Source organism: Theropithecus gelada, chromosome 11 (assembly GCF_003255815.1).
Source record: "Theropithecus gelada isolate Dixy chromosome 11, Tgel_1.0, whole genome shotgun sequence".
Lineage (NCBI taxonomy): Eukaryota > Metazoa > Chordata > Mammalia > Primates > Cercopithecidae > Theropithecus > Theropithecus gelada.
The window spans coordinates 12,810,878-12,825,000 of record NC_037679.1 but is presented as its reverse complement, the minus strand read 5'-3'; the positions used below and the strand labels follow the sequence as shown (position 1 = coordinate 12,825,000).

General features: G+C 47.4%; 1 protein-coding gene across 2 annotated transcripts; it reads left to right on the top strand.

The window, feature by feature from the left end:
• The first annotated feature begins 855 nt into the window (after nt 1-855).
• ATP5MC2 (ATP synthase membrane subunit c locus 2) lies at nt 856-13,593 on the top strand. 2 transcript variants are annotated; one of them, XM_025401837.1, is made up of 5 exons: nt 856-2,125; nt 5,705-5,774; nt 8,387-8,464; nt 8,993-9,186; nt 13,327-13,593. In XM_025401837.1, the coding sequence occupies exons 2-5, from the start codon at nt 5,736-5,738 to the stop codon at nt 13,439-13,441; spliced, it is 426 nt and encodes a 141-aa protein (XP_025257622.1). In that variant the 5' UTR covers nt 856-2,125; nt 5,705-5,735; the 3' UTR covers nt 13,442-13,593. The 2 variants fall into 2 exon arrangements, with proteins under 2 accessions (XP_025257622.1, XP_025257621.1); XM_025401836.1 differs by having other exon boundaries at nt 856-2,314.
• The last annotated feature ends 530 nt before the right edge of the window (nt 13,594-14,123 follow it).

The window sequence follows — 14,123 nt, the reverse complement described above, 5'->3', positions numbered from 1 at the left end:
CCTTAACTATAGAAGCAGTGATGATGGTGGTGGTGATGGTAATGGTGGTGACGATGATGATTTTGATGCTAGCAATTACTGAACTCTTACTGGGTACCAAGTACCTTGCTAAAAGCTTCATATGTATTATCCCAATATTGACTGTGTGGTAAGTACTATTATTCTTCCCAATTTACACAGGAGGAAATAGATTTAAAGGGGGTTAAACAGCTAGCTCAAGGTCACACAGCGATTTGGGAACCCAGATTTGTCTGAACGCAGAACCCATTATTCTATGAGGGTAAGGGAGTGTTAAACATCGCAGGCTGTAACTTTTGGAAAGAGCCAGCTTTAGCTTCCTCCCAGGCCCCTTCTCTGATCCTCCTCTGGGATTGTTAGCCATATCTGAGTGTCCAAATTGTCGCAACAGCTGCAACAGCCGTTTGGGGGTGGTGGCCCCTAAGAACGGTGGACTTTCTCTGCCACTGAGGATGTGAAGCCGACAGCTTAAAAGAATTCCGTTTTGGTGGGAGTGGAGATGTCTGGAGACCTCAGGGGATAAACTTGTGTCTTTGCTAGCCTGTCTTTCTCCTAACAGCATCTCCACAGTGCCTGGCACCACTTGGTACTTGATAAATACCTGTTGATTGATTCCCAAGGATCCCAGTTCCATTTCCCACCTACCTACCCGCTCGGGGCGTAATCAACAACTAGAACTGGAGATTTGGGGATTTCAGAGGAACCTATGAGAATCCTAATGGAGCTGGAAACGTGAATTTAGGAAAGACGGGCAGTCCACCACCCTCCTCTTCTCGCCTGCTTCTCCTATTTCTCCCCACTCTTTCCCCTCCCTTTCAGGAGCTCAGGGCCATAAAAATGCAGATGGAGGATCGGTGTGAAATAACGGGCCCATATAAATCCCTCTGCCGCCCGCCTGCAAGATGGATTGGCCGCATTGAAATTCCTCCGCGAGGATAATTAAACTCGGGGCCTCATCCGGGCAAAATTACATTCCTGTAATGGCGTCGCTCGGGGTCCCGGGAAATTGCTCCGTGGGCTTTCAGCGGCGGTTTTTATCGCCGGCCGGGGTGTGCCTGGCTGCGGCTCGCCTCTCCTCCGGGACCGTAAAGCTGCTGCCGTGATTTATCCTCCCCTTCTCCCAAATCCGATTAAATGGAGGAGCTCGGGGCCGGGGCGCCGCGGGGCCCGGGAGCCGGGAGGGGGCGGCGGGAAGGACGGGGCCAAGGAGGGGAGGACAAACGGCCCCTCAGAGGGTGGCGGATTTGCCTTTATTTACGACTGCGGCTTTCTTTTTATTTTTTATGGGGTTTGGTGAGTTTTTCCCGTCTTTCTCGTGCTGCGTTCAAGCACGATGCAGGGACGGCAGGGGTTTGGAACTGGATAGGCCTTGTCGCCCTGTTCCAAAGGGCAGGGCAAGTCCTATCTGTGAGACAAGGAGGCCTAGGAAAGATGAGGGGCCAGGAAGCCCCCCACCTCCTTCCATCAGGGGAAGGACGAGCGAAAGGGGAGAGAAGATGGGCGTTCAGGAGAGCATGGGGGCGGGGGAGTGGGGCGCTGCTTATCCCAACTCGCTAGTTGAAACCTGAGCAGAGGTTCGGGTAAGCCTGGAGTGACCTTGCAACATTACAGCGAGTCGCGGGTGCCCGTTATTCCTAGACTGTCCCAGGACCCAGGAAAGAGAGATTCGGATCATATTTAGCCCTATATTCTGGCTCGCTGTTGCTGCTTTTCTCATGGTTTATCACCGGAATGGAAAGGAGGAAACGGGAAGGGGGGGAAAGGGCGAAGCCACCAGAAGCAGCTGCGGCATTTTGCTGACTATTCGCCCATTGAGCCGGTTTGCCATCTAGTGATGCCAGGGTCCCGGCGCGACAGAAAGCAGGACTCCCAAGATCTTCCTCCTGCTGCATTTTAGGCACTGAACCCCATTCCTGACTGTATGTTAACACTGAATTCTGAGTAGGAGTTTTGTTGTCTTGGCAGTGTGACTGCGCATGCTCGGAAAGCGATCCCAAACGTGGTACAGACCGAACCGCCCGCCACGTTACGGATCCGCTTACTCTGCGGAGTTGGCCTCATTTCTGCACTGTCGGCGCTCGCTGTAGTTTCTCCTCTCGAACGCCAGGTGGAGCAACTGGCCGGATACCGCCACAGCCCTGGCAGGCGGCGCTGTGATGCCTGAGCTGATCCTCTATGTTGCAATCACTCTATCCGTGGTGGAGCGACTCGTTGGCCCAGGCCACGCATGCGCTGAGCCTTCCTTTCGCTATTCCCGCTGCTCCGCCTCTCTCTGTCTTCTCTGCAGTGGGAGAAGGTAAGGCCTTGGGACCTAGTGCCCTCTGTGCGCCGCGCACGCGCGCGGGACACCCCACCTCGCGCGGATGCTTTGAGACGCTTACCTTGCTTGCTCCCACCCTTGTCCTCGCTTCCTCCCTGGCTCCCGCTACCCCTGCGCCTTAGAACTGGGTCTTCCGCGTGCAGGTGACCTCCAACCGCGCGGGCCTGGCGCCATCTTGGATGTCTTGTTGGGGGAGGGTGCCTTGGCGCTGGCCAAAGTTAGATCCTGGAGTGCTGCTTTTCACCTGTTCCACCCAGCCCCTACGGACACGCTTTTCTGGCCTCTGGCCCTTTCAGATTGTCACAACCCCCAGGCCCTCCCCTCCTATCTCTGCTTTCTCTTCTCATCCTGACTTGTGCCTTCTTTATTCTGAAGTCTCCAGACTTTCGGCCCCAGGACCTCAGGTGCTCCGAGCAATGGAGATAGTGGATCGTCTAAAGTCACCAATCCCTCTAGTCAGCACCCCTCAATTTAAAAAGTAAACCTTGAACATGGTAGAAGTGGGGGGAAAAAAAAGAAAGCCAAAACATCGCCTCCCGTCAGGTTGTGGCTTGAGGATAGCTAAGGCCGAAGAGAGAGGCTGGTTGCTTTGGAATCACTAGTTGTTTACCAGTACGTTTCTCGCATCCTGGTACGCTGGTGAAGTTGGAAAAGTCACAAGTGGTGGGCTAGAGATGAGGGTTTCTGTTGAGGCAGCAGGCCCAGAAAGGTGGGGTAAGGCCAAGCTAGTGGGACCAGCATGAGTCCCTGCCTGCCAGCCTTCCTGTCAAGGATTAATTAACCTCCCCAGATTCTGCTGTTACAGGGAAAAGATAGTTTAAGGAAAGGAATAGTTAAGTCACCACCCCTGTGACTCATCTACACTGAGCAAAAAGCCCGTGATGATTTAGGAGTTCTGACTCTGGATAGTACCTTTGCCCAAGTTGTAGGCTAACAATTGCAGACTTGCCATGATTAGATAGCCAATGGTGGGATCACTTAATTGCCACCCTTTGTTGTGGGTTTGTTACATGCCAGCACCACATTAAACTCTTTGTGTATGTTAATTTGTAAATGAACATACTTAATCCCCCTAAGAGTTGCATTTTACAAAGATGATAATATGGTATAATTCCCTTAGAAAAAAACCACTCCTTCTTTTTCTAAAAGCCTTAAAGAACTATTGGATTTTGACCCAACAAAACGTGAATAGTACAGCAGCAAAATTGGGTTAGAGTTACCTATAGGCAAAAATCAGAGTTCTAGATAGGACACGAGTTGAAGACATCCATTAACCTAAAAGTAATTAAGGCTGGGTGTGGTGGCTCATACCTGTAATCCCAACATTGGGAGACCAAGGTGGGAAGATCGTTTGATGCCAGGAGTTCCACACCAGCCTGGGCAACAAAATTTTTTATAATGACACTGTCACTACAAAAGCAGTTAAGATCTTGGATTCAGAAGTGTTTTAACCTGGAACAATCTGAGTTCAGTTCATTTAAGGAAGTGGCATTTAATAGGCCTAAGCATTCACTGAGTATTTCAGCCTGTGACATTAGAAAGCATGTAACTTAAAAGATCCAAGTTCAAGTCTATCCTCTACCACTACTGCAGTTTCAAGACTGGGTTTAAGGTCACGCTCTTGCATTAAGTATATATAATAATCATCTGGGAAACTTGTTTGAAATACAGGGCACTTGAGCCTTATTCCGAGAGATCATTTTTGTTTGTTTGTAGACGGAGTTTCACGTTGTTGCCCATACTGAAGTCCAGTGGCATGGTCATAGCTCACTGAACCCTCCAACTCCTGGGCTGAAGCAGTCCTCCTGCCTCAGCTTCTGGAGTAGCTGGGACTACAGGTGCACTTCCACCTCACCTGACTAATTTTATTTTTTGTAGAGCTGAGGTCTTGCTATTTGCCCAGGCTGGTCTTAAACTCCTGGCTTCAAGTTATCTCTCCGCCCCAGCTTCTCAAAGTGTTGGGATTACAGGAGTGAGCCACTGAACCTAGCTCCCCCAGAGATCTTGACCAGGAAGGTCCAAGTTGGGCCCTAGAATATGCATTTTTTAATACATACACCACCCAGATAATTCTGGTTCAGATGAGCTTCTCACTTCACTTGGAGAAACCCCCCTGCCTTTAGGTTTTTAACTCACCTTCTGTTTCAGGTAAGTTCACTTCTACCAACTTAGTTACCTATAGAGTGTCAGGACTTCTTTAGATCTTGGGGAGACACAATTTAATACTTTTTTTTTTTTTTTTTTTTGAGACGGAGTTTCCCTCCTGTTGCCCAGGCTGGAGTGCAATGGCGCAATTTTGGCTCACCGCAGCCTCTGCCACCCAGATTCAAGCGATTCTCCTGCCTCAGCCTCCTGAGTAGCTGGGATTACAGACATGCACCACCACACCTGACTAATTTTGTATTTTTAGTAGAGATGGGGTTTCTCCATGTTGGTCAGGCTGGTCTCGAACTCCTGACCTCGTGATCCGCCTGCCTTAGCCTCCCAAAGTGCTGGGATTACAGGTGTGAACCACCGCGCCCGGCCACTAATACCTTTTGGATAGACTAATAGCAGAGTTCCTCCTTGATCTTCCTCATCTTATTAATACAGGAAATTGAAGTATTTTGAGGAATTGGATACTTCCAGGGATCAGCAAAGAGATTGTTGGAGACCTTCCAGTGTCTTGGCCTTCAACAAATATTTCCCAAAACTACAAAGACTCTAAAGGGCAACTTTTTTGTTTGTCTTTTTGAGACTCATGCTCTGTCACCCAGGCTGGAGTGCAGTGGTGTGGTCTCTGCTCACTGCAGCCTCCACCTCCTGGATTCAAGCAATTCTCCTGCTTCAGCCTCCTGAGTAGCTGGGATTATAGGCATGCACCACCACACCTGGCTAATTTTTGTATTTTTAGTAGAGATGGGGTTTCACTGTGTTGGTCAGGCTGGTCTTGAATTCCTGACCTCATGATCCGCCCACCTTGGCCTCCCAAAGTGCTGGGATTACAGGCGTGAACCACGTGCCCACCCTAAAGGGCAACTTTTAAAGATCCAGATGATGAAGTCTTGAGAAGGGTTCGTTTTGCATAAAAACTAGGGAAAACTTAGGCAAAAGACACTCTGGGAAAATTCGTGTGGCAACTGCAAATCCCAAGTGATCACTTGTTGAGACCAGGGGAAGTCACTTGGTTATAAGGAAATCTTGGGAGCTGTGTGGGGTTTCTGGAAGAAGTCATGACTTCAGGGTTTTAATTCTATTTCTGCCGATGACTTAAGGTCAGTCACTGTTTTCTGGGCCAGTTAAGCTTTCTAGGGCCCCTTTTCTGCTAATAAGGAAATAGTTTAGTGAATGAGGAGAGTGTTTACAATACTGCTTCTATAATTCCAGCTCTCCTGCCACAGCCCCTCACCCCCTGAAAATGTTCGCCTGCTCCAAGTTCGTCTCCACTCCCTCCTTGGTGAGTACCTGTTTTTCTGGGAGAGTTTTAAAGGAGAGACATCTTGTCTCTCTTTCCATCAGATCTTGTTCTTCACAGCAAGGCTGGGGGAGAGGAGGTCCAGGCGGGCATATCACTTGAGGCCAGGAGTTCAAAAGCAGCCTGGCCAACATGGTGAAACCCCATCTCTACTAAAAATACAAAAACCAGTTGGGCGTGGTGGCGGGTGCCTGTAATCCCAGCTACTCAGGAGACTGAGGCAAGAGAATAGCTGGAGGTGGAGGTTGCAGTGAGCCAAGATCACACCACTGCACTCCAGCTGGGGCAACAGAGCAAGACTCTGTCTCAAAAAATAAATAAGTAAGAAAGATTCGTGGTGAGGGAAGGCCCTTTGCTATGATTGCCTAACAGGGGAGAGTGAATGCTTGCTAGATACTCTCCTGCCCCATATCCCTTGGTGGCCAGTTAATTCTCTTTTCTTTTTTTTTTTTTTTTTTTTTTTTTTGAGACAGAGTTTCTCTCTTGTTGCCCAGGCTGCAATGGTGCGATCCACCACAACCTCCGCCTCCCAGGTTCAAGCGATTCTCCTGCCTCTGACTCCCGAGTAGCTGGGATTACAGGCACCTGCCACCACACCCAGCTAATTTTTGTATTTTTAGTAGAGATGGGGTTTCACCATGTTGGCCAGGCTGGTCTCAAACTCCTGACCTCATGATTTGAGTAGAGACAGGGTCTCTCCGTGTTGGTCAGGCTGGTCTTGAACTCCCAACCTCAGGTGATCCGCCCTCCTCGACCTCCTAAATTGCTGGTATTACAGGCATGAACCACCGTGCCTGGCTGTGGCCAGTTAGTTATTAACCAGCCATCTTAGGAGAAGAATAAAGATGAGAATCTAGACCAAGATCAAGTTATTCCTACTCCTGAAACTATATGTCATGTAAACTTGCCATCCAGAGTGGTAAACATAAGTAGATTACATAACTTGGACTGAGTATGCACTGTGTGTAGGATCTTGTCCTGAGTGATCCAGAGCTAAAGAGTTCATTCTGGGACTTAAATTTGGATAGAAAGCTAAAATTTACATAAATACACATTGGAAAAGTATTTGACTCAGAAACAACAGTATGGAAGAAATATTTTAAATAGTAGTTAGAGGCGGTTGGTTCATTCACAAATAAAAAGGAGTACTGTTTATTTAGCATTTATCATGTGCCTTCGCACTGAGTTTACTGATTGGTATACGTAATCTCATTTACTCTTCAAATCAACCCTGAGAGATGATATTTTGATTTCATAAATGAGAATACAGGCTTAGAAAGGTTTAAGCGACTTATCCTGAGAGTACACTGCTGATAATAGAGTTAAGATTTGAATCTCACTTTATCTGATGCCTAAAGCCCTGGCCGTTAATCACCATGTGTCTGTTTTGGTGTCACTGGGTTGGGGTTAGTCAGAAAAGGCTACCAGAAGGAGATAAATTTTGAGCATGAATCTTTGTTCCTGTTTTCCAAAAGGATGTGTTCAGGGAAAGTTACTGGCTTCTTTCTTGTGGGCTGACCATTACCCGTATAGATGGCCCCCTACTTTAGATGATTTGACCTAAGATTTTTTTTTTTAACTTTTTATGATGATGCAAAAATGATATGTATTCATTAGAAACCATACTTCTGGGTGGGCGTGATGGCTTATGCCTGTAATCCCAGCACTTTGGGAGGCCGAGGTGGGTGGATCACCTGAGGTCAGGAATTCAAAACCAGCCGGGCCAATATGGTGAAAACCTGTCTATACTAAAAATACAAAAATTAGCTGGGCGTGGTTGTGGGTGCCTGTAGTCCCAGCTACTCAGGAGGCTGAGGCAGGAGAATTGCTTGAACCTGGGAGGTGGAGGTTGCAGTGAGCTGAGCTGAGATCACGCCACTGCATTCCAGCCTGGTGATAGAGCAAGACTCTGTCTCAAAACAAAACAAAAAAACCATACTTCGAATTACTAATCTTTATCTTTTCCCAGGCTCGCAATGTGTGGTACAATACTCTGTTGCAATACTCAGCAGCAAGCCACAGCTCCCAGTCACCTGCCCAGTCACAAGGGTAAACAACCAGCACTCTACAGCGTACTGTGTTGCTAGGTGATTTCACCTAACTATAAGCTAATGTAAGCTTTTTGAGCACATTGAAGGCTAGGCTAGGCCAGACTATGGTGTTTGGTAGGTTAGCAGTATTAAATGGTTTTTCAATGTGTGATGGATTTCTTGGCACATAACCCTATGGGAAGTCGAGGAGCATCTGTGTATATCTCCTTTGTTGAGTGAGGCAAATGCTTCTGAGACTTAGATTTCTTCTCATTCTCAAGAGCTATAAAAGGATACAGCAAGGGTGGATGCTCCCTTGTAGCCCAAAAGGAAGTAGACTTTCTTTCTTTAAAGCAAAGTCTGAGAAGCAAGAGAAATGGTGTGGTTCTTTAATTTAGACTTTGCTAAAAGGAAGAATGATCCAGAATTCTAACGTATGTGTGAAGATGGGAAGGCCATCAGAGGAAAGAAAATCCTGTCTGATGATATAACAACGTGGCATAGTTCTGAAACTCCTCTCCAGTCTTCCTTGACCTTCCTGCCCCTGTATGTCATTCCTGCTAGGTCAAGAGCACCTCACAGCTGCTGAGCCGTCCGCTATCTGCAGTGGTGCTGAAACGACCGGAGATACTGACAGATGAGGTACCTTACTGGTGGAGTTGGGACTGTGGTTTTGGGGGTGATGGGTGGGGAGGGTTACCTGCCAGAACCAGGAGGTAGAATGCTGAGGACAGTCATCACAGGCTAAAATTCACGAATAGCCAAGGCCATGGGCTTTAGTTGGAGATGGAGAACGTTAATATGCTGTATGCTATAGTGCTCCAACTTTTGCCACTGGTAGCACATGCCCTTGTGCACTGCTGCTAACTGCTGTTACTTGGCCTAGTCAACTGACTTCAGTTGGAAGCATTTAGTCCTAGGAAGATTATCTCCTTGGGGCAGCAAGAATAGACTAGGGCCTCAGTCTTACACTTCTTGACCACACCTGAATCTTAAAGGCATTTGAAGTCTATATCCTACATTAAAAGGTTCTGCTTGCCAGCATTTTAGGGGGTTAAACAGTTTTCTGTTTGGGGGAGAAACAGTGGGATTTGGCAGCATAAAGGTTTTAAATGGTAAAAAAGTTACTAAAGCAAAAAACTTTACCTTCTACCTGCCTCTTTTTCACAGAGCCTCAGCAGCTTGGCAGTCTCACGTCCCCTTACCTCACTTGTCTCTAGCCGCAGCTTCCAAACCAGCGCCATTTCAAGGGACGTTGACACAGCAGCCAAGTTCATTGGAGCTGGGGCTGCCACAGTTGGGGTAGCTGGCTCTGGGGCTGGGATTGGGACTGTGTTTGGGAGCCTCATCATTGGTTATGCCAGGTAAGATAAGTTGGGCCCTCCACTGGTTATCTGATATGCTTTCCAAAGGTCAGAAAATATTTGGGGGTCTAGAACTATACTATCCCACTCTGTAGCCACTAGCTACATGTTGGTTGTTTGTTTTGAGACAGTCACGCTGTGTCGCCCAGGCTGGAGTGCAGTGGCGTAATCTCAACTCACTGCCACTTCTGCCTCTGGGTTCAAGCGATTCTTGTACCTCAGCCTCCCAAGTAGCTGGGATTATAGGCGCGCACAATGACGCCCAGCTAATTTTTGTGTTTTTAGTAGAGATGGGGTTTCGCCACGTTGGCCAGGCTGTTTTTGAACTCCTGACCTCAAGTGATCCACCCACCTCGGCCTCCCAGACTGCCAGGATTACAGGCGTGAGCCACTGTGCTTGGCCTGAATTTTAGTTTTAATTAATTAAAAATACATAGTTTAGGTTTTCAGTTATTCAGTCACACTAACCATATTTCAAGTGCTCAGTAGCCAGATGTGGCTAGAGGCTACCATATTCAACAATGCAAATGTAGAATGCTTGGCTGGGCACAGTGGCTCACTAATCCCAGCACGTTGGGAGGCCGGGGCAAGCGGATCACTTGAGGTCCGGAGTTCAAGACCAGCCTGGCCAACATGACGAAACCCCATCTCTACTAAAAATACAAAAATTAGCTGGGCATGGAGGCATGCGCCTGTAATCCCAGCTATTCAGGAGGCTGCGGCAGGAGAATCGTTTGAACCCGGGAGGTGGAGGTTGCAGTGAGCCGTGAGCCAAGATCATGCCACTATACTCCAGCCTAGGTGACAGAGTGAGACTTCGGGGGGAAAAAAAAAAGCAGAAAGAAAAATATAGGCTGGGCGAGGTGGTTCATGCCTGTAATCCTGCACTTTGGGAGATCAAGGCGAGTGGATCACCTGACATCAGGAGTTTGAGACCAACCTGGTCAATATGGTGAAACTCTGTCTCTACTAAAAATACAAAAATTATCCAGGCGTTGTGATGGGCGCCTGTAGTTCCAGCTACTTGGGAGGCTGGACAGGAGAATTGCTTGAACCCAGGAGGTGGAGGTTGCCATGAGCCAGGATGTTGCCACTGCATTCCAGTCTGGGCAACAGAGTGAGACTGTATCTCAAACAAACAAATAAATGCATATATATATATATATGAATATTTATATCATTGTGTCATTGAAGAAAGTTTTATGAACAGCTTTGGTCTAGAGCATGTGTTGGCAAACTAAGGCCTAAGTGCCAAATCTGGGCCATAGCCTGGTTTTGTATGATTGAGCTAAAAATAATTTCACGGCCGGGTGTGGTGCCTTACGCGTGTAATCCCAGCACTTTGGGAGGCCGAGGCAGGCAGATCATGAGGTCAGGAGTTCGAGACCAGCCTGGCCAACATGGTGAAACCCCTTCTCTACTAAAAATACAAAAATTAGCCAGGCGTGGTGGCAGATGCCTGTGTTCCCAGCTACTCAGGAGGCTGAGGCAGGAAAATCACTTGAACCCAGGAGGCAGAGGTTGCAGTGAGTAGCAGTCACGCCACTGCATTCCAGCCTGGGCAAAAGAGTGAAACTCTTTTTTTTTTTTCTCAAAAAAAATTGGTTTCACATTTTTAAAAGGTTTCATTTTTGTTTTAAAGCAAAAGAGACTATATGTGGCCTGCAAAACCTAAAATTATTTACAATGTGGCCCTTTACAGAAAATGTTTACCTTCCCTGTTGTAGAGACTCAGTGAACATAGTGACTTTACTGCTGTTTTTCCCCATCTCTGGGAATTTCCCTCTGTCACTCCTGGGAAAACTGGCACTGCAGCCAGCCCCTGGTTTCTGACGCCTGGGACTGTTTAGTACTCCCAGCTCTGGATAACTCAAAGTTAAAACCAAATTAGTCCTCTAGAGACCAGCAAGTTATCTTAATGTCTTTTGGGAAATAGAGTTCTTTTTACGAATTTGTATTAAGAAGTCTGACTGCTGCTTTATTCACTATTCTGTTAAATGTTGATGTTGATTTACCTTACCCATTAAGACTTCTGGAGGTATCAGAGTAAGGGAAATACAGGTTATATATGGGCCTTCAACATTGAGAGTCCTTTATCCATACTACTTCAATTCATAAACCCCATAAACCATTTGTAACTTTTTTTTTTTTTTGAGATGGAGTCTCACTGTTTCCCAGACTGAAGTGCAGTGGCATAATCCCAGCCCACTGCAATCTCTGCTTCCCAGGTTCAAATGATTCTCCTGTCTCAGCCTCCCAAGTAGCTGGGATTACAGGCATGCACTGCTACCCCCAGCTAATCTTTGGGTTTTTTGTGAGTGTGTGTGTTGGTTTTTTGGTTTTTGTTTTTTTTTTTGAGACGGGTCTCGCTCTGTCACCCAGGCTGAAGTACAACTGTGCAGTCTTGGCTCACTGCATCCTCCGCCTCCCGGGTTCACGCCATTCTCCTGCCTCAGCCTCCTGAGTAGCTGGGACTACAAGTACCTGCCACCATGCCTGACTAATTTTTTGTATTTTTAGTAGAGACGGGGTTTCACCGTGTTAGCTAGGATGGTCTCGATCTCCTGACCTTGTGATCCACCCGCCTCGGCCTCCCAAAGTGCTGGGATTACAGGCGTGAACCACCGCGCCCGGCAATTTTTGTGTGTGTTTTTTTTTTTTTTTTTTTTTGAGGTGAAGTCTGGCTGTGTCGCCCAGGCTGGAGTGCAGTGGCCGGATCTCAGCTCACTGCAAGCTCCGCCTCCCGGGTTTACGCCGTTCTCCTGCCTCAGCCTCCGGGGTAGCTGGGACTACAGGCGCCCACCACCTCACCCGGCTAGTTTTTTGTATTTCTTAGTAGAGATGGGGTTTCACAGTGTTAGCCAGGATGGTCTCGATCTCCTGACCTCGTGATCCGCCCGTCTCGGCCTCCCAAAGTGCTGGGATTACAGGCTTGAGCCACCGCGCCCGGGTTTTTTTTTTTTTTTTTTGTTTTTTTTTTTTTTTTGAGATGGAGTCTCGCTCTGTCGCCCAGGCTGGAGTGCAGTGGCGCGATCTCCACTCACTGCAAGCTCCGCTTCCCGGATTCACACCATTCTCCTGCCTCAGCCTCCCGTGTAGCTGGGACTACAGGTGCCCGGCTAATTTTTGTGTTTTTAGTAGAGACGGGGTTTTACCGTGTTAGCCAGGATGGTCTCGACCTCCTGACCTCATGATCTGCCCGTCTTGGCCTCCCAAAGTGCTGGGATTACAGGCATGAGCCACTGCGCCCGGCAAGTTTTGTATTTTTAGTAGAGACAGGGTTTCACCATGTTGGCCAGGCTGATCTCGAACTCCTGACCTCAAGCGATCTACTTGTCTCAGCCTCCCAAAGTGCGGGGATTACAGGCGTGAGCCACCGCACCTAGCCTAATTTTTGTACTTTTAGTAGAGATGGGGTTTCACCATGTTGGCCAGGCTGGTCTCCAACTTCTGGCTTCAAGTGATCTGCCTGCCTTGGCCTCCCAAAGTGCTGGGATTACAGGGGTGAGCCACCGCACCCAGCCCATTTGTAGCTTCTTAAAGCCCCAAATCTTTTGACTATTTGAAATGAGAGAACATAATCTGTTCTTCTTACTCTCTGGTCTTCTAGAAGAGCGGTGTTCTAATTGTGTTCCATAAATCCCTTGGATTCTGAGGATGTGCCCCAGAGACTGTCTTAGTGAATAAAGGGGAGACCAAGCTGTTAAAATTTCCCCTACTTTTATACCATTGCAGTTTGACTTTTGGATGTTTACTATATTGGAGTTCTGCTTAAAGTTTGAAAACACTGCTCTAGATAGACCCTTCCACTCTGGATGCCTCTTCCATCCTATTTGGACCTTGGATATTAAGTGTCTAGGCCAAGAGGTCTTAATTTGTGGTAATGAGATGGGTGAACCGTTAGAGAACGTCATGATTATACCTGGGCCATGTTACAGGATTTTAGATTGTCTGCTCCCCCTTCATTCAGTTCTTACAGAGCCTTTGGGGAATCAGGGCAAGAATTTGGGCATGATGGTGTTACCCTAAAAGCTTCCTTATGTAAGATAAAGAGGAGAATTCTCCCTGAGCCCATCTTACATATTTGTCCTTTTCTTTGTGTGAACTAGAATTTCAGTCTTCTCTCCTCTCCTTCTCCAGGAACCCTTCTCTGAAGCAACAGCTCTTCTCCTATGCCATTCTGGGCTTTGCCCTCTCAGAGGCCATGGGGCTCTTTTGCCTGATGATGGCCTTTCTCATCCTCTTCGCCATGTGAAGGAGCCGTCTCCACCTCCCATAGTTCTTTCTCCCGTGTCTGGTCGGCCCTGTGTGTTCCTTTTCCTATACCTCCCAGGCGGCCTGGGGAACGTGGTTGGCTCAGGGTTTGACAGAGAAAAGACAAATAAATACTGTATTAATAAGATGTTTCTTGAGTCTCCTGTGTATATTTCTTTTCCACAGTTGGCTGAGTGCCTTGGTGAGAGTACAAGGCCCGAAGGGTAGTGATGGTGCTAAACTCAACATGGATTTGGCTGAGCTCACTTTTTCTTAATTCTGTTTCAGAAAAGCTTTATTTGAAATAGCATAACATTTTAAATTATTTTCACCTGGCATGGCCTGCTACTTGCCTGGGAAGATTGGGGTCAGTAGCAACTTCAAGTTTTAACTTAAAATGTTGGCTAATAGTCTTTCTGTTTCCACTGTCACTCTCCTGGCTCAGGCCCTCATTATCATCCTCCTTGTCTATTGCAAGAACCTCTTAACTGACCTTCTGCCTCCAGTCTCCTACCTATAGCATTTACTTCTGCCTACCATTGCCAGGTGAATCATCCTGAAGCATAAGACTGGTTTTATCAGTTACTGGTTCAAAAAGTCACCTCAACTTTCTCTGCTTTATCTGTTATTAGTCCCATACACTACCTAAAGTGACTTGTTTTTCAGATGTTTTCCTGTCTTTA

Excerpts from the sequence above, each read along its gene's own strand:
- ATP5MC2 (XM_025401836.1), top strand. The coding sequence starts at position 2,175 with ATGCCTGAGCTGATCCTCTATGTTGCAATCACTCTATCCGTGGTGGAG. Across the intron at positions 2,315-5,704 it reads CTTCTCTGCAGTGGGAGAAG|CTCTCCTGCCACAGCCCCTC; the intron begins GTAAGGCCTTGG and ends CTATAATTCCAG. Across the intron at positions 5,775-8,386 it reads TCGTCTCCACTCCCTCCTTG|GTCAAGAGCACCTCACAGCT; the intron begins GTGAGTACCTGT and ends CATTCCTGCTAG.